Raw genomic sequence first — 21,303 nt, forward strand, 5'->3', positions numbered from 1 at the left:
CCTAATTTAAATTGGGATTTTTTATAATACATTCTTGTACTGTCACATACTAATTGTATCAACCCCCCTTTGGTTGCTGCTTGATTACAGCGTTTTTGGAGCGAAATTTCAGAATTTTCATGCCTGCTCTAGGTCCAAATAAGTGGAAAGAATATTAATAGAAGAGTAGCAAGCACGAACCGACACGTTAATGTATAAAGTATAAGATTATTTATACTGTACTTGTAGAAAAACGCCGTACCAAAGAATGACATTTGACCCCTTACGTAATAGAAGGAACCGGAATTAGTTTCATTTTATCACACAGGCATCGTAATATAGAGTTATCCGAACTAATTTGTCTAAATTTACCAAGTGAAGTTTATTAATAAATTTGTAATATGTAAATTATTTCGAAAGGTCAAATGGAGAACAATCTTTGGAAATATTTCAAAATAAATTTAGAATGTTTTATGACCTAGACAATTTATTCATTATTATTTGTTTTGCAAAACAGGACACTTTGGAATTTTTTGAAGACACGCGAGACCATTACCAGTCAATAGTTCAGAACAGCTCTATTGGCTAACCAATGGGCTCTACAACTTTCGGTACATATTCAATAATAATTGATTTGTTAAACAGGGCACTTTGCAATTTGAAACGTTTTAAAAACACGTGAAAACATTATTACCGCACAGAAAGATCAGCTTCATTGGCTAACTGGTGGGATCTGCACTGTCGACATTTATTCATTAATAATTGCTTTGTTAAACAGGGCACTTGGCAATTTGAAACGTTTGGAAACATGTGATACCATTATCAGACAATAGTTCAGATCATACCCTCTCGACCTTACCTTAGATCTAACACCTTATGAGTGATATCGTATATTAGAATACACGAAATTTATGGTAAATTTTCGATTTTTCTAGCAGTATTTAATTGAAAAATTGTGACTTGAATTTTAACCAAAATATTGTTTTCTCGAAATGTCAACGATAATTGCGCCTGAATGACATTGCAAATTGGTCTGTTGTGGTGATAATTTCCTAATTAATCAATTTCGAATATTTACATCGCTCTAAGATAATGTAAGATAAATAAGATTTGATAACAATAAATCAAAATATGATTCCAAACTGAAAAATGGCGTTTGCGTCATATCTATACTTCGAAATTTGTCTATTATAATAAATTTATAATTAATCAATTCCGATCGGTGACAAATTTCTTGGTACTCTCGAAGTATGTGAACCAAGATGGCGGACACCGGAACGTAGTATGTGTACCAGGTCAGGGTTAAACCATGCTTTTATTCCAATTTCCGTTATTTTAGTTTTATTACGAGTTCGGAGACTATCCAAGCGACTCCCGTAGTATTTTTACCTGAAATTATGGTCTAACCCTAACCTGGTACAAATACTACGTTCCGGTGTCCGCCATCTTGGTTCACATACTTCGGGAATACCGTGTTTCTTAGATAAGATAAAAATTATCTAAGATTAGATTAAATAAAAATGAATCAAAACTGAAAAAAATATTTGATTTTGGCGTCATTTGCACTCTATAATGACGTCATATAATTTTTATATGTGGCTTATTCACACTTCTTGCGGTGAAACTTAGGATATCGGAGTCATGACGAAATTGTTGACTTTCCTAGGAATTTGACAAACGATGGGAAGAGAAAATCAGAGTTTCCAAAATTCATTAACATAGTTCAAAGCAAAAACCGTTAAACGTGCTTAAAATATATAAAGCCCAACTGATGCTCGTAAAACGATGTATTTAGCCGACATTCGAATTTCTAAATATAAAGTCTACATCAGGGGTGGTGTGCACTATTTTTGTTGGTGGTCCATACAACCGACCTCAGACATCTAGTTGGACCACATAAAACACTTCGTTTTTGCGGATTATTACGTCAAAATAAGCGCCACGGAGAAGCAAGAGAAGAGAATGCGGTTATTGCTTAGCCTTACAGTATGAAAGGCAGCGGGAAAAACGACGAAAGATTTAATGCAGCGACAAGAACAAAAATCATTATGTGTTTTGATTCATCTGAGCGCCTTCAAACATTAACTGTCAGATTGGAATTTTATGCTTGATAATGGAATTTCTGAGTGCTGACAAGGGCCACACTGAATGACTTGGCGGGCCAGGTCGTGTCCCCGCGGGCCGTCTGTTGCACACCCCCGGTCTACATCAAGGCTGGCAAGACACTGGCTGTGCTCAATATATTCTCAACACGTATTTTATATACGGTGACAATCATGCGCTAACGAGAGTAGCAATGTTTCCATTTACAAGTCAGGACAAGTCTGGATTTAAAAATGTTTAATTTTTCAAAATAAATCACTAATATTTCTCAAATTTGAAATGAGGTTTCCTACTCACCAAGAATTATCCGGTTGCAATCATGCGCAATTTGAGGTCAAAGGTCAAAGAATGATACAAGTCATATATATCGTTTTCTAACTCTATGATCGGAAATATAAAAATGTAAAACAAAGTATAGCTTACCTATAAAAGCTAACAAGGGATTCCCTTCCAACAAGACGAGTCACATTAGGTTCTGTGACGAATTGAATATTTCCTTCCATTTTTTGAGTGAAGCCGTCTAATGTGGCCCAAACGGCGTAGGATCCAGTGCTTGGGGCCGTTGGTACAAGGCATACAAGTTGTGTTGGTGTTCTGTGGCAGAAATACAGTTTAAAATAAAAGATGATATTTCGCAGTTATCGTATCGTCAGCGACTCTAATCACAGTATCGTTTATTGGTAAAATCGGGAACTGTAGTTTAAGGTTATAAGTTTACTTTCCAAGTTTTATAAGAAATTTAAAACTCTACAAACTTTACTTTTCAGCTTTGTCTTGAGGCAATACAGGGGTCGAGTCCAATTTCAGAATATTTTTTTTATTTGAGGTGTTCTCATACTTTCACTGTGAAAAGGCTCTATAATAGCAGCCACTGATGCATAGGGCGCTAGAGTGTCTGGAGAAAATTTACTTAAATAAAACAGCAAATATTTGATGGAATATTAGGTCACATAGAAAAAAATGAAAATTATAGCTGTTTTAGCGCATTTTTCCAATTACTAGTTTGAAGTGGATTGGTGCATTAGTTTAATGGGCCATTAGCTCAGCTCTAATGAAATACAAAAACGCCATCACGCCATGTTTCTTCTGGATATTTAAACTACTTCTTTTTCAAGGTAAAATCGTGATATTTTAAAATTTAATTTTTGTTATCAAATTCTCAAAATACAACAGAGACTAGAATAAGGCCACGACTCTCCTAAGTTTGCTTTTGTTTGCCGACCATTCGGAAAGGTATTGAAGTTAGCGTGCAAAACGTGCGGTAATATTCGATAACTATAATAGTATTATCAGAAGGTGTCAAATAATTCGCGTTCAAGCGCGGATTATCCAATATTATTTTACTTTAAGTTTTACACGAGGAAATGAATTATATACAAAAATGATTGTTTATATTTTGTATTATTAAATTAATTTGGCGCCATTAAAGCACTACATATCGTTCAGACCAATACCAATACCGAAAATCAGGTGCTCCCGAAGTATTCGTACCAAGATGGCGTACGACCTGAACATAGTATTGTACTAGGTTCGAGTTGTTCAGATTGTGCGTCATCTTGGTACAAATACTTCCGGAGCGCGGAAAATCATAATAAAACTATATGGCATTCGATAAGAATTAGTTTGAGAAATTTTTTGATTTACCCGTGTATATAGCAGGATAGCTGAAAGTCCAAAAAAAAATTCGGGCGACCCAGCGACTATCCCTACCAAATGCGATATAGTTTTATTATTTTTTGTAATAGTATTGGAATACATCACGAAAATAACAAATTCAAAATCAATACACGCGCATTATTGGCAGCAACCTAAATCTAAAATAGAGATGCACACAAAGGTATTTATGGAATCAGCTACCACGTTTAGAAATCGTGAGACTAATTTCGGGCGAGTCCAAAATAGTAATAGGTTGTTATAACGTAGTCGCGCATTTAGCTTCATAGCAACTTGATTTCGCCGGAGCATAACCTAGTCTCCATACTTTTTCACCGTTTAAATGTTTTTTACTCTCTTTCTTTTTCAAAACTTCTATGCTGTGGTGCTTCCCTCATATACAATTACTATTAAGCAACACTTCGATACAAATATTAAATAAACTAGAAAATAGAAGCAGTAGCTTTAAAGATTAAAAGATTGTCAATATTGTAAAGATTGTAGCTTTAAAGATTGTCACTTACACTTGATTTCTATTTCGCGGTTTAAGTCATTTCCTTACATTGCAGCCATGACTCTTAAATGAACTTAGGAGATACCACAGTCGGAGTTACGGGATAACAGCATGAAATTGTTTAATTTTCTTTTTAATTGTCACTCACTACACTGTGGGGTATCTATTGGTTTTAAATAAAATTTAGCTTTCCTATTGTTCTGGCACTGCCCCAATTTTATTTATATCTCTCTATCGCAAACAGACCCAACATTTGAAACCAATATTTATGTGCATGCAATTGCGTTTCTTATTATAGTTGTAAAATGCTTGTCTGAAGAAGTCTGACCTCGGTCAGACGAAACGTTACAGAAACATATTTGTGTTCGTGTGCAGCAAGACTTTTGAATTGAATAGAATAGCTTTAAAGATTTCTGTTAAAAAAACAAGGGACCCAGGGAAATTTCAGGCGAATCAATTTTGGGTCGCGACCCATAAGTTTGGGAAACACTGCACTAGAGCATTGTGACAATTTTGGAACCTCCAGAAGTATGCGCACCAAGATGGCGCACAACCTGAACATAGTATGTGTGTACCGGTTAGGATTCAGGTTGTGCGACATCTTGGTGCGCATACTTCTGGAGGTCCCGATTTTGTGCCATACCTGTCTAAGCATATAGAGGATCTCTCTTCTGAATTCTGCACAATTTTCACACTTGCTCCATTCCCGACATCAAGATTTGTGCCTGAAATTGTAACCTTGGTACCAAGTAAGGCATACTTGGGTTCGAACCCCGTCACGGTCACTTCCTGTATGATAAAAATTGAGAAAATGTTATAAAATGTTGATCGTGGTGAACAATATTTATATTACTGGGTAACCAAAAACAGTCCAGGTCATGCAACATATTCTAGAGGAAACATAACTAGTGTGTAAACGAACCCTCAGAGAAACGAGTGAGACGAAATCGCGATTCCAAAATGTGCAGTTGTTGGGTAAAAACTACGATGCTACTAGCAAAAACAATGTCTTAATAATACGTCGATTAATGAGTTTTGTCACATTGTGTAAGTTCTCTTGAAAAGTGGTTTTAGTGTGACAGGATGTTATTAAGACATAGCAAACGTACAAAAAAACGCCAAAAGCCAAATAAGACACTCGCGTTACCTGGTAATAAAACGTGGAAAACAAAATCATTATCTACATCGAAAACATGGTTCCTTGAATTCAATACAACAGTCTTACCTTAAAAGTGAAGTTTTGCTCTGATGCAAATTTGTTATTTGTATATGATAAATAAACTTGTACTGGGCCGCTGGATGGCGCCAGAGAGGTTGATCCAGTCTCACATACGATTCTGTAATGGAAATATTGTGAAGTCAATATTTTGTTTTCACTAGCACAGTATTGCATTGTAACAAATGTCCGCAAAAGGGAGAAAAGTGCAGGCGAAAAAGTACACAACGAAATATGGCTCTTGACAAGTAGCGAATAGTATTTTGTTAAGATTGCTACGTTCTCTATTATACAGTAGATGTTGTTGTATTCTAGTTAAGAAGTGGCTGTCTAGTCTAGCACTCTTTTTTTTATTTTACCTATGGCAGGGTGGTCCAAGATTGGCAGCACCGCGAGCCACAAAATTACTTTTGCATCGTTCGCGGGCCACAATAGTGCCAAGAACTTCGCTCGTTTAACTTCGCTAGTTGCCTCAGCAAGCTATAACACTAGTTAATTCAGTGACATTAGTGATGCAACAATATGTCAAAAGATGAATTGGTTAATTGATGACATTAGTGATGCAACAATATGTCAAAAGATGATTTGGTTAATTTTATGACGAAACAACACGAAATGCAATTTTTGCAACGCGGGCCACAGATAATGGAGCGCCTGGGCCACATGTTGCCCGCGGGCCAGAGTTTGAACCACCCTGACCTATGGCATATTGCCAAAGGCCAAAGGTAACCATGATAACCGCAGTAGATGGAATACCAAATGTAAGGCGAGTTTTTGTGTGACTTACCGCATCAGCATATCATCATCAAATGCCCATTGCAATGAATAAAAAAAATGTGTACATACTTTTTTGACGGCACATATTTCTCAGGAAGGACTTTGCAATTGACCGTTTCCCCAACAGTAATATTCGATATTTCTGATGATTTGCTGCCGAGATTCTTTCCTGAGATTGTAATCTCGGTTCCTCCGTTCTTGGGTCCATTTGTTGGATTGATCTGAATGAGAAATAAAAAGTTATAGGAATATTGGATTTTTCTTGTTGGATATGGACATGGTAGTTCAAGTTTGCGTCCAATACTCTCGGCGTTAACTTACCTTGGTACGACGCGCTTATTGAGGAATTTCATTTACACAAATTTACAAAAAACGGGTACTCCCGTAGTGTGTGTGTCAGGCTGAGGTTAGGCCATAATGGTATTCCGATTTTCCTTATTTTAGTTCTAGTACGAGTTAGGGGATTGTCTGTGTTAGCCAAGTATAAATACACCCCTTGCCCATAGGTTTCAGTTTCTTCACACAACTTGATGTAAATGAAGTAGGCGAACAAACTTAGTTACCTCCATATTTGTACACACACTTCTGGAGCGCCAAAAAAGTAATACCTACCCATTCAATAACCGGAGCAGGGCAACTCGTGATATCAGTGGTCTTCGGTCCTTTACAATCCGTTGACGGGATACAAGTGCTCGAGTCGCCGCACCACGCACATTCCGAATGCCGAGCGTGTGAGATGATGCACAGGCCACACTCCCCTTCAGAACTACTGCAGTTGAAAAGGTCGACTGAAAAAATATAATGAATATTTAACATTTTTGAAAATTTTTGATCAAAACAAGGCTCCGTGAAGGCACCCACTGCTGTTATTTCAGGAAGCGATACAGATTTAGTAAAACGACAAAAAAAAGTGTGTGTGCTTAGTTCTAGGTTAGAACCGGGGTTTTGATATTTTTTTATAGTTTGCAAACAAAGAGTTTATCTTGGGGGACAGAGCGAGGGGGTTAAGCGCAACGCGAGTATGTGTCGTAACAAAAAAAACGCTGGTAATTACAGAAAAATGTTATCCTCCCCAATGTAGTTCCGCAGCAATGTGAACTTTTAATCTTTTCTGTATCGTTTCAAATTTTTTATATGTATACTTGAAAGTAATAAAATATTAAAATTACAAGAAAAAGAAATAGATTCTATTATTGAGTAAAGTATTTAAAGTATTATTGTGCTTAAGGCCTGGAAAGCGTCAATTCGAGGTCATGGAAATACCTAACTTTCATAATTGATTTAGAGTTTCGATGGTAACATGACATGTTAATATCATTCGAAGATTTGAGTCCAATGAAGTTACGTATTCGTTATGCCATGAACTCGTAATTAGGTCATTTTCGAAAGTATTCGTTTATTCTAATTACCAAAAAAATATAATATTAAAATTAGACTAAAAAAGATTGCACACGAAGTAGTTAACCATGTCAATGAATTTTATTATAGGCCACAGTGGTTTCGAATAAAATCCAATAATGTCACGTATGCATTTTGGTACTCCCGAAGTATGTGAACCAAGATGGCGGACACCGGGACGTAGTATGTGGTTAGACCATAGGTTAGGTTAGGCCATAATTTCAGGTACGAATATTACAGGAGTCACTTGGCTAGTCCCCGAACTCGTTATAGAACTAAAATAGGGAAAATTGGAATAAAATTATGGCCTAACCCTAACTTGGTACACATACTACGTTCTGGTGTCCGCCATCTTGGTTCACATATTAAGCGGAAATTAACTTCCTTACAAAATAAACGGAATTCAAAATAATATCAAAACTAAATCCGGAACAAAACCGGTATTGGGCAGAAGTAATATTTTTGATACGAGACAGAACTATTCTTATTGAAATTGACAAAGTGGCGGTAAACTTCCGCACAAAAAAAACGGAGTCCAAAATTATGTCAAAAATAAATTTAGTAATTCCGGACCGAAACCGGCTGTACGAACCAAAAAATAAAAAAAAACTGAACTTTGATTTGGGGGGAAATTAATTAAACATTGAAAAATGGAGTTTTCTGTTTTTGTTAAACTGACTTTTTCGTAAAAACTATTAAAAATATTATTACAAGTTAAATTATTAATTACAAACGGACGTAGAAACGAAATTTTCGATTCTCAACATACATCACCTTTATCGTATGGAATTTTGAAATGACGTTAGAAAAGATATTTCATTGTTTATTGAAGCGCATTAATCATGAAAGAATGATAAATGAGAGATTTCCCAATTTTCTTTTGATTTGGAAACAGATTTATTGTCAATCGTTATTACATTTTTTTCTATTAAATGACGGGGAATTGCAAAGAAAAGAATACAAAATCGGGGCGAAATTAATTGAACAATGGGAAATTTAAGATAAGAAATTTTTTTTTTGTTTGTCTTGGAAATTGGGCACTGTCTCGTGAAGAAAATTTTATACCTGAATAATTACAAATGGACGTACAAACGAAATTTTCTATTCTTAACATAACTCACCTTTAACGTATGAATTTTAAAAATGACATTGAGAAATACATTTCATTGTTTATTGGGGTAATTAATCAGGAAAATAATTAATTTCTACTTAAAGATTCAATAATTTGACTAAATATAGGATTGAGTTTTATATAAATATCCCGAAATTCGTGTTTTCATTATTGAATATAAATTTCCGGAACGTTTTGTAAAAGTTAATCGAGGAGCGACCTGAAAACTGTTGACATTTGATAACTTATTGTCATAGCAACAATGAATTGTGAGTTCATGACCAAGCGCTTCCTATAGGAATTGATGCGCAATGATAAATGGCTGAAGTGTTGCTAAAAATGTTTTTTATTGTGCGTGAAAATCCCGAAATTCATGTTTTCATTATTAAATATAAATTTTCGAGCGCTTTGTTGTGCTTTTTTTTATGAGTTTGTGCCATGACCTAGGGCAAGGGTGGCCAACCTGTCTTCGACTTAGATCGACAGAAATCTTTTTAATGCCATGCGATCGACTGGTCGATGATAAATTCTTACTAAAAAAAGAAACATTATAACAAACTTGACATTGCTACTAGCATATTTGGATTTAAAATTTGATTTTAAATTTAAAAATTGTAAAAAAAAAACTGTAAAAAAAAAAATTCACTCTTGGACTTTGAATTAAGATGAAACAATTAATCATAAAAAACTTCATTATTTTGTAAAATTCAATTATTTTGTTAATTAAATTATTAAAAAACAATTATCCACCGGAAAATAAAAAAAATAAAAGTAAAAAAACTTTGCTAAATTCAAAACTTGGACTTGATTACCGGTGTTTTTGATGACAAATTAAAAAATATAATAAAAAAATGGTAAAAAATTGAAAAATGCCAAATGTGAAAACTTCAATTATAATTTGAGTTTAAATTAATTAATCACGATAAATTTATTTCTTGTTTTTGTCAAATTTTGATTTCAAAAGCGGTTTTTGATCAAAAAACTATTGAAAATAATTAATAACTGGGAATTGCCAAAAAACTAAAATTTATTCTTTGTTTTTGTCAAATTTTGATTTGAAAGCGACTTTTGATCAAAAAACTATTGAAAATAATTAATCACTGGGAATTGCCAAAAAACTAAAATTTATTCTTTGTTTTTGTCAAATTTTGATTTGAAAGCGACTTTTGATCAAAAAACTATTGAAAATAATTAATCACTGGAAATTGCCAAAAAAATAAAGTAAAATGAAAAATGTGAGGTAAAAATAATTAAATATTATAAATGAAATGAAAGAAATTTTCCTTATTTTGGAAATTGGGAAACTGACTTTCCAATATAAAAACTTTTAAAAATAATTAATAACAAACGGACGTAAAAACGAAATTGCCTTCCCTGGGTCATGGCCCAAACTCACATAGATGGCGCAAGAAGTCGTTCGGTCATGAACTCACAATTCATTGTTGCTATGACAATATGTTCTCAAATGTGAACGGTTTTCAGGTCGCTTCTTCATTAACATTCACAAAACATTCCGGAAATTTATATTTAATAATGAAAACATAAATTTCGGGATATTCATATAAAACTCAGTGTTATATTTACTTAAGCTATTAAATGTTCAGGTCAATCGTTCATTTCAGCGAAAGGGCGCACATCAGTAAGGACGAATATTATTATATCCTTATATAATCCTTCATGCCGAGTACAACACATAAGTCCTTTGAGACGAATAAAATTAAACGTAAACGACAGACTCCTAAGACAATTTAACAAGGGATGAAAACACGTAGTACAACGCGCTTGAAGATGGCGACGGAAAATTAGCTACACGCATGAGCGAGTTGATTTAAGTGTAATGAAATGTAATGAAATCGAAGGGAAATACTAATAAGCGCAGAGAATTTTTTTTGTCTAGACTTTAGACCAGGGGTGTGCAAACTGCGGCCCGCGGGATAAATGTGGCCCGCAAGAAAATATTGTGGACCCGCGGAGAAGTGCCCATTTTGAATGGTGTTCCCGCGAAACGAGTTTTTAGTTAAGTTATTCTTGTACGTGCGAGCAATTCCAATCCTCTTGCGTGGCAGGGCATGTCATATTAGCAAAACTAGCTACCAAAAAAATTTTTTGTGCCTTAAACTTCTAGAAATTATATCTTAAATAAAAGTGCGGCCCGGGGCTTTACCCAAATACTTGAATCTGGCCCCCTGTAATAAAGGCTGCACACCCCTGCTCTAGACTATGTATTAAACGAATTACAGTCGGAACTCAGTTGAGTAGGATTGCAAGAACAAATTTTGGGTGGCCTAAAAGTAGGTGGTGGCTCAAAAGTAGAAATACAGTTATTAAACTATTTTATATGCTTTGAAGCTACTTGCAGTTCACTTTATGTTACTTGTTAAGCACCACAAAAGTTGCTTATTTTTTTAAATAATAATTCTAGTGTGAATTTTACATTAGTTTTTTAGCTGCTTGGATGGTGATAAAAAATAAATAAAAGAACTGTATACCTACTTTTGGGCCACCCTGCACCCGGGGGGGGGGGGGGGGGGTCAGGTTGAGACCCTTGGACCTCCAGATTTCTCTTCCAGGCTTTGCACAACATATCCAAAAAGTCAAACTTGAGAATAAAACAAATTCTGCAAGGTTACTTACTTGTTACTGTAGCAACTCTGGGAGTGTCGACAATGTATCTTCCTGACTTTAGTGACAGAATAACAGTTGCATCTTCTTTTTCACAGTTGAGCTGAAAAAATAGAAATAAAAAGATGAGAATTTGATATAAATATAAATAATAAAAAGATAACATAACTTTTGTGCAAAGCAACTTTGATTACTGAATCATTTGAGCGTGATCATACACAAACAGAAGTTCAAGTGTTTAAGTTTTCTTCATATTCTGTATAAGTGACTTATGGATCCTGTTTTTCTTTTACTTTATGGATACCCTGTCCACACTTATAAAATAGTCATTGTGAGGCCCGAAGTATTCCAGTTCGGGAATTTTTACCCACTTTACCCCCTCCCCCCCTTCCGCCCTGGATGACATAATGATGGTCTTGGGATGTGAATTCCAGATCATAAAGTTACGGTGTCAACATATTTGGGTCTAATGTGCTATTCACACGCTTGCTCTAGACAAGGTTATGTACGAGAAGCTACTGGTACATCAGACTATTTTGGGATTGACCCAAATATTTTGGGTACGTCATTGCCTACCCAATTCATAACACTTTGATTGTGATTAACGTAAGGTTTGATTCGGATATTTCAAACTTGTGGCGGCGACATATTGTTAGACTCAACGCATTAACCCCTAGACCACGCAACAGACTTTGAAACAGGCATTGCATTTATCTCTTTCGTCAGTTAGCTTGTCATTGACCACATAACGCAATGGCGGTTCAAAACGGGAAATGTGTGAAATTCTCAATTCATGGCGTAGGCGTTTTTGCGTGTTTTAGCTTGATAAATGACAAATGTGTTTGGATACTTAAAGTGTTTGTTTTGTATTTCGCTGTTTACCTATTCTTGGCACTATTGTGGCCCCGCGAACAATACAAAAATAATAGTGTGACCCCCGAGTCCGACAACCTTGGACCACCATAAACTGAACAATATTAATATTACTTCACGAAGTGAAATGTGCCCACAAAAACAATAAAATTCTGTCTTCCCCGACTGAGAAACACTGCTCTGAACCGCGAAACAGGCTTTGAAACAGGCATTGCATTCATCTCTTTCGTCAGTTAGCTTGTCATTGACCACATAACGCAATGGCGGTTCAAAACAGGAAATGTGTGAAATCGTCACTCCATGGCGTGAGGCCTTGTCACCACAAATATTTCAAGTGGCATCCTACGGATTAACCCGATAAAAACGTCAAGCGACATTTGCGCATGCTATCGTCACTTCAGTTGTCGCCAATTAAGTTGCTTGGAAACAGCGTTGGGAAGCTCAAATTAAGACTCAAAATGAAATGGGACAACAACTAGTCAACAACTCACTGCCAATGAGGCCTAACTGAGTCATTGGCTGGACTTTGGACTCAGAATTGACTCACAACTCGGGTTGAGAGGATCCTGTCCGACACTACTTAAAAGTGAGCACCCCTCAATTTTGAGTGAGTGAGTGTGACATACATTGGTATGTGGAATCCGTTACTTCATAGCTAATTTCCTGAACGTATTGACCTGAACGGCCTCAAATCTCGTGTCAATCAGCACATACTCGCATAATACACCATGATAATCCTATATAGTTTCAGTGCGAGTGTTTATAATATACCGTCGTAATTCGATATAGTTTCAATATCACTCGGCATTCCAGTGATTGGACGTTACTCAGCTCCTAGATGTATCTCATTCACTTTTAATTTAGCACGTTCTGAGAGTAAAAAACCGCTTGTAAAGCAATAGAATAACTTATTGTGAGTCAAATTCAAACTGTGAGCCGAGACATCTATTACAAGCCTTGTTAGAAAAGGTAAATTAACCTTTCAACCTTTTCTAAACCATTGGCATTACCGTTCAATTGAATTTCTTTCAGTATGTCAGTGTTTAAGTCAAAGAATAAATCACAAACACACTCTGGATTTAAGAAATTTACCCTTGAGTAGGGCTGAGTAGAAGTTTCTAAACCTCGAGTCGCGAGTCAAGTCGAGTCATGAGTCATCAGAGTCGATCGCATTTTTGATAAACCGTGACTCGAGTCCAAATTTAGTTCATTAAATGAAGCTACATTTGAGACATCGCGGACCTTTAACCGTTTCACGCAAATGTTTTTAAATTACTGTACTTGAACTTTCATGATGTATTCAGTTCAATCACTAAAGCACTTAGTACCATGGGCTCTCGGGAATAGATATGCAAAGTGGGTGGCGACCGCTACCAGCACGCGCTCAACAACAAGTATCAATCGTCGGGAAGTGGCAATAGCGGCATATCTAGACAGTGACATTATGTTTTGCGGCTTTGTATTAAAATAAAAGTTTTCATTCGTCAAATTCAAGTCTATCGGTGCCAATGCACAATTCTACATTATCATGATTTATCAGTAGCGCTTGGCGCTTCATTATGTAGTCGGTCATACCTTTGCCCAGAGATTTTTGGGAACACATAAAAATTAGGGGATTTATTTTACTTTTTCAATTAGCAAAAGTAGTAAAAGGACACAGTAAAGATTTCAGACCCTTTCTCTACAAATTTAAAAATTGTAAATTGAAATAAACCATAAATTAAAATGGTGACAAATGCACGGTTTCTAAACAGCCCTTTGACTAATGCTATAGGCTTGCCATACGTCCCAGTTTAATCCCGATTTTGACTAGCTGTCTCGGCGTCCCGCCCGGTAGATTCAAATTTCCCGGTCATACAGTATATATGACAGTCATAAATATATTTTTATATTTAATATCAATACAAAATTTTTTTTTAACGTGAGCATTTTATTTATCATTGATTTTCCACTCAGAGTGAGAGAGAGAAGTACTATATTATTATGTCATTTTTAATACGTCAATTTAACATATACGTTACTTTAAATTATTCAAAATGCTCTTCTTGTTTCCAATGAGTTGAATGTTAATAATATTAATATGAACTAAAATATTACTAACTCTCGCCCAATGTCCCGTTTTCTCCTATATATGGTAAGCTTAATTAATGCTGACCTCGAGTTTAGTGTCAATCAGACAGTTAAGTTCCATCCCCAAGGGGGCGCATCACGGCTGGCGCGAACAATGTGGGTGTCCCAGTGACCGCATTTCGATAACGGCGATAACTAATTTGCTAAAACCATTGTCTGAATGTCTGAATTCTTAGACATGGATAATCCCCAAGCGATCAAAGTCATTACAGCGTAAAATGCAATTAGATTGCTGGAAAGTTGTATTGTAATTAGGTATGGCCAGACTGAACTTCTTCAGATAGCCCTATACGTTAGCTGCAAACTTGTCTTGCGAAAAATTTACACGATTCAAAATCTGATAAATTTTACCGTTTACCGTGAATTTAAACAACGTGGTTTGATTTGGAATTGACCGTTTACCGTAAACTTTAATTTTGAGACCAAATGCCATGGTTTTGACAATACTTTTCTCAGTTTTAAAAATTACATCTTACCGTTTCACCGTTCATCGTAAACTTTGAATTCTAGATTAGAGTCTAGACAGAATACGTTTATTTCTATAACACGTTTTAATCTGAAAATATAATTTTCCCGACTCCTATCATCTCAGCATATATCTACAGTATTACTTTTTTTTTTAAACCGACGGTCTAAACTGAAACTAGTATGCTACCGAGTTATGTTGTGATTAGTTAGAATTCTTACTTGTCCAAATGATTTACGTTAGCTGCAAATTTCTCTTGCAAAAAACCTACAAGATTCAAAATCTGGAGGATTTCGTGTTCACATCTGAATTCTTAGTTAGACCTTGAAAATACCCAAGCGATCAAAATCATTGAGGCCTAAATTGCAATTAGATTGCTGAAAAGTTGTATTGTAATAATGTGTGTCCATATTGAACTTTATGACGTCATTATGACGTCAATATAAACGTACCTGGTTTTCGGAAACATTGCACTTCACTTCTTCCCCGTCCCTGATTCCAGGGACAATAACTTCGTATCTCGATTCGCAGACATCGAGAACACATTCGAAATCTTGGGCCTGAAACAGAAAGAATATTTTAAAAGACATACTTATGAAATATTTCCTCCTTTTACTGAAAAAAATGGTTCTATACCAGTGGTGGGCAAAGTTTATTGAACCAGGGGCCAAAAATTTTGCCCACCTAGACTGGCGGGCCATGTAAGTGTGAGGCAAAAAAATACATTTTATGAACAATATTTACAGTGTTTAAAGAAAAAATTGGAAAGCAATATGCCTCATGCCAAAACTGAATTTAGTCGCAATGTCAACAAATTCCTCTAGTTATTTTTAACTAAAATATCAAAATTCGGTTTTAGTTTGATTGCGGCCATCAGGCGGGCCAGTATGAATTACCCAAAGGGCCGGACTTGGCCCGCGGGCCATAGTTTGCCCATTTCCTTTTGAATTTAAAAAAAAGAAATCCTGCATCATGTACAGCAATTTTTCGCTGCTTGAGACACTTTTAACTTGGCGATTAGAAATTTCGGAAAAGGTAATCATATACTACAATTTCGCCATTGTGCACGCAATTCAACTTTTCCATTAATAACCTAATCAATAAATGACGTTTAATTAAATAAATAAATGATTGCTCTTTCTAAATCAGACAGGATGACGATCCCGCGACACGATTTTGCCCAGAATGTAATTGAAGTCATTAGAAATTGTTGGCAGGCGTCCATTCACCGTGGAAAAGCATAAAAGTGTGATCTAAACATGGAAATTCTATTACAATTTCAAAAGATTATTATATCACAAGGGTGTGGAATTTACGGCCCGCGGGCGGATCCTGCCCCCGGAAGTGTTTCATCTGAGCCCACTTGTATGCTGAAATAACGACTATAGTTTTTCTTGATATAATATTCCGTTGAAAATATTGATGAAAATACCAAATCGTTGGCTACATCAATCCCGTTGATCATTGTACCACTTGGTGCACCAGCTGTTTGTCGTACATTAGCTATGACGCTATATTTATTTGTAAATGAATCGTTTTTTTTTTTATTTATATTGCATGAGTTTCGGGCCTTCAGGAGAGTATTACCTGTTACTGGCCTACCTAGTTAAGCAATTGCCACCCTTGGCATATCAAATCTGATTGGCGTTCAAATTACAATGCAAAGTCCACAAAAATGCGTGGTTCTCACCCATTTTTTGAAAAACGTTCCCCAATTTGCCTATTTGTAAAAATTTTGAAATTTGTTCGGTATCGTCCCTACCTCACAAGATTTAACTACACCGCTAAAGATAACATAACATAAGATATTGTCCGTATGCAAACAACTTGACCAATTTTTTACATCTTGGATAAAATACATAGTGTCTAATCGAGTCGTTCAGATTTTCATTCAAAATGTAGGTGTAGAAATGTTAGATAAAAATAGTATTATTCTCTTTTATAAAAACCTTTCAACAAATTTCAATCAAGTTGACACAAAAATTAATTTAATCCAGTGCACGTTTTTACCGAATCATACCTAAAAATGTAGATTTTTCTCACGAGTTGGAAATAATACAATCTCACTAACGTGGTGAAAACCAAGAAGCGAAAAATACCGAAAATAAGTGATTAATGGCTTTCTATAAGAAGTTTCACTGTAAAAAAAAAACGCAAAGCTGAGTGATATTGTACTGTAAAATAAGTGTTGTTTTGGAAAATAAATTCGTTTAATGAAGACTTCAAGTAACCTTCTGGGCGTGTGCTCATTAATTTTATTTTATTTTACATGGTTACCCAATCTAACTCGACCCTCAGACCACTTGAACGTTTCCCTGGGGCCTCGATTAGGAGCGTACCCAGAATGGGTGTGCGTGTCGGAACCCCTTTGAAACGTAAAAAAGCATTATTCTGTATCATACATAACAATTTTTCGTTGCTTGGAATGCTTTTTAGACTCTCAAGACTACTGAACACGTTTTCCGGCCGGACCCACTGGTCGTTACGGTCTAACTTGGCAATTGGAAATTTCGGCACCAAGATGGCGCACAACCTGAACTCAGGTTATGTACCAGGTTAGGGTTCAGGTTGTGCGACATCTTGGCGCTCATACCCAATATTTATCATTTTACTTTCGTTTGTTGGCTGATGAAAAACGTGGTTTCAGAGAGTCTTGAGGGCCCCAAAGGCGTTTCAAGATGCGAAAAATTGCTATGTATAATACAGAGAAATGCTTTGTGTGTGTGTGTGTGTGTGTGTGTGTGCGTGCGTGCGTTTCTGTGTGTGTGTGCGTGCGTGCGTGCGTTTGTGTGTGTGTTTGTGTGTGTGTGTGTGTGTGTGTGTGTGTGTGTGTGTGTGTGTGTGTGTGTGTGTGTGTGTGTGTGAGTGTGTGTGTGTGTGTGTGTGTGTGTGTGCGTATGTATGTATGTATGTATGTTTGCCTCAAAAATGTAACATACAAATATACAAATAAAACTCTAGTACAATACACAAGACAAAGAGGTACGGCACCACGATGATATGTACAATAGGTTACTACTGGACCAATTGCTTTGAAATTTTCAGTGATTGTCGCTAGAACGCTATTACTTTTGTTTGCCCCTAAATTTCCTATGAATCTTATGACATCTGGTGTTTCAGTATATCTTTGGGTTTTTATAGGAAATAAAGAGATCCGAAATAGACAGTGCGTACAAAAGGCTGGGAACCATTGCTCTAACTATTGAGCCATTGAACCCATTTAATACTAACCAAACGCCATCCTTAGTAAAAAAAGATTTTTTTATATTGACTAATTTTATATTGACTCGAAGCTAAGTTTAACTACACATACATAATCAATATAGTTTAATTTCAAATATTCATAATTTTGTTTTCGTGGCAATAATTGCAGTAATGACCTTTACAGACGACTTGACTGTCTGGTTCTAAGAATTTCGTCTAAAATATGATGTTATAATTAGTAATTGACAAAAAAATTTTCTGCAATAAATGCGAAAAAAGTGTAACTTTATTGTGATTTTTAAAATATCTAAATATTTAAATACATTTTCGACCCTGAACATGGCTCTATAAAAGTTATGCAAAAAAAATGAATAATTGGTGAGGTCTCGATCACGAGCCCTCAGTTAAAATAAAAAGATAGAAATAAATTTTTCTTGCCAAAATACGAACAAAATGGGTATTTTTAATGGTATTTTGAAGATATCTAAATATTTTAAAACATTTTCGACTCAACTAAAATGATAAAAGAGTTTAGTTTAATTTAGCACAGTTTAACCCTTGATCAAAAATTTGAAGCCAGGATGTCAGCAGTCCATTTCTGGACCTTAACTTGCCCATAGCCCTGCTCAGAGCGAGCATATAACCCCCAAAGCAGCGGGTTCCCAAACTTTTCGTTCGTGCGTCGCCAAATTATCAGAGAAAAAACTCGCGCACTTAGACGAAAAAGATGCTGTTTTTAAATATGTAACAGAGAGTGAACGACATAGAAATGTTAAATGAATCTATTGATCCATATACACAGCACTTAAAATAAGAAACAATAAACCATTTATAATAATAAATACAATATGCAAAATTTTCGGTGCTCCCGCAGTGTTCGTACCAAGATGGCGCACAACCTGAACATAGTGTATGTGTACCAGGTTAGGGTTAGCAGGCTGTGCGCCATCTTGGAACAAATACTACGGGAGCGCCAAATATTTGATCATATTTTCGTCATGTTAACACAATTTTGTTAATTTTCGGGGCGCACTTAAAAACTCGACGCAGGGCATCTTTTGGGAACCACTGCGTTAAAGGCCTATAGAGAAAATCAATCGGGAAAACCAATTCATTCAAGTACAATATGATCCCAATCACTAATCAGTGCATCAACATATCGTGCATAACTTGGCAGAATTACAACTGTACAATTAGTATCAAGTTGTTCTGTCTGGCTACGCTCTATTAATTAAGCAAGAATAAATACTGCACAAAGTCCCTATCATTATCAATGTCCACTCAAGCATACCTTAGGCAGATTCGTAGTCACGAGAGTAAATTCCTGGGGTTTCCCGACCGGTATATCCACAGTTAGGTTCTTCACTTCTAGCACAGCTGGGCATTCTCCCTTGCCAGATATCCCCACTGAGTTAACGCAGTAATCTGCACAGGTATTGCTATTCGAGCACCATGTACAACTCCAAGAACTAGTAACACACGAAGCGCACCTGAAAATGAGATTGAGACAGAATTAGAAGACGATAAACGCGATTTAGGGAAAAACATATTGTAAAATCAAAATGGTAGCAAAAACATGCCTAGAATGTCTGAAAAATAAAAGTATTACTCTGCTTTTTAGCACTATGGTGCCAAGTTGATGTATTATGAATTACTGTATTTTACATACCATAAGTCGAATGGGGTTATTAGGCACACTGTCAATAAACTCAGATAAAATCAGATAAGGGTTTATACATGCATAAGGCGCATATCCGAACTATCAGACCGGTACTTGTGCACAATCATGTTTTTTTTTGGAGGGGGGGGGGGGGGTCGAAAGTGCGCCATATTGTCTGTAAAATAGAATAGTCGTTTGCGACTCTTTTACTTTTGCGACGTTTTGTGAGAAATCCGGGACTTTTTTTGAGCAAACTTGTATGGAATAGACTCAAAATAAACGTCTGACCTATTTCGTAAAAGAAAGTTTTTTACTTACATTGTGTTCTTGTTTATGCTTGGTATCTTATTGCAATCATAGATGTTCAGATTTCCTGATGCAACGGTAGCGTTGCCAGCTTTTATATGGAGAGTTACATTGACATTGTCTAGAAAAATGAATAAATTTGTTTTTAATGTGTAGAAATATGGCAACGTGGTTTGTGATTGTTTTAAAGATAGTAAGTGCATCATCTGTAAGTGTAGGGATTTTTTCGGCGTTGAGGTTTGAAAATGCCAAATATTCTTTGCAATGAAAGTCCAGGATTAAGACGTTCTAGGTAAGTGGCTCCCAACCTTCTATATCCTGTGCCCCCCTTCCAAAGGTTTTTAGCATTCATGGTGCCCCTGTTTATTATTACTGTGGTATATATAGTGTTATTTTGGTTGGTAGATTCGAAATCCCATTATATTCAAACTATGCATGCATAAAAAGTTAAAAAAAAATGTTAAATAACCTTATCAATCAATGAAACTAGGCAGATTTCTTGTAAAGAGGAAAAAAAAGAGATTTTTTGCTATTGACTAGGTCAAAAAAAATTTGCTTCATTGGCTAGGTCTTATTCCGAGGAGCGGGCTTGTTTTAGGGGAAACACAGTAAGTTTTTTGATTTAAAGTAATTCCCTTTATCAATTCATAGAAATTTCGCTTAAAAAATTTCCCATTGTAAAACTATTCTAAAAACCTAAATTCTTTACCTTTTCCGTCCGGTATCATTGGTGGTTCGGGTGGTGAATAGCAAGTCGGTGTCGAAGAGAAATTCTTCATGGGCGCAGTGTGTATAGCCGTGTCTCCGACAACAAATTCACATTCGTAATCGTGGTCAGGTAACTCACTTCCTCCGAATGTTAAAGTGAGCTGAAAATGAAAACGGGATAAAATTAATGTTCCTTAAATTTATGCTCAACCATATTGACACAAAAGTGGTATCGGTGACATGAACAGACACTTCATATGCTAGCTATACTATAATTAGGCGAGATCGAATGAATGGGACACCCGCGAGATGGCCCAATTATTTTCAAGATTACAAAAATATGGGGGGGGGGATGAGTCCAAGATAAATTTTGAAAATAAAAAAGTAGTTTTATAATACCCTCACCCAGGGACTTACCCGGGAGGGGGGAGGCGGTCAGAAATTCTAAGATGTCAAGGAATAGGATTTTTCTGTATCATACATATCAGTTTTTCGTCGCTTGAAACGCTTTTTATATCCTCGTGGCTCTTAGTAACCCACGTGTTTCGAACCGCTGGCTGTTACTGTCTAACTTGGCAATTAG

General features: G+C 36.0%; 1 protein-coding gene across 1 annotated transcript in view; it reads right to left on the bottom strand.

Moving 5' to 3' along the window:
• The window catches only part of LOC120328074 (plexin-B2-like), a 58,595-nt gene that overhangs the window by 20,910 nt on the left and 16,382 nt on the right, over positions 1 to 21,303 (bottom strand). The window contains exons 11-20 of the mRNA XM_039394470.2: positions 20,722 to 20,881; positions 20,025 to 20,133; positions 19,338 to 19,536; positions 15,295 to 15,402; positions 11,386 to 11,476; positions 6,855 to 7,030; positions 6,312 to 6,463; positions 5,475 to 5,586; positions 4,893 to 5,038; positions 2,506 to 2,676 (exon numbers count right to left, since the gene is read on the bottom strand). Coding sequence (XP_039250404.2) covers positions 2,506 to 2,676; positions 4,893 to 5,038; positions 5,475 to 5,586; positions 6,312 to 6,463; positions 6,855 to 7,030; positions 11,386 to 11,476; positions 15,295 to 15,402; positions 19,338 to 19,536; positions 20,025 to 20,133; positions 20,722 to 20,881 — 1,424 coding nt within the window. The remainder of the gene's footprint in view (positions 1 to 2,505; positions 2,677 to 4,892; positions 5,039 to 5,474; positions 5,587 to 6,311; positions 6,464 to 6,854; positions 7,031 to 11,385; positions 11,477 to 15,294; positions 15,403 to 19,337; positions 19,537 to 20,024; positions 20,134 to 20,721; positions 20,882 to 21,303) is intronic.

The sequence above is a fragment of the Styela clava genome, chromosome 7 (genome assembly GCF_964204865.1).
Source record: "Styela clava chromosome 7, kaStyClav1.hap1.2, whole genome shotgun sequence".
NCBI lineage: Eukaryota > Metazoa > Chordata > Ascidiacea > Stolidobranchia > Styelidae > Styela > Styela clava.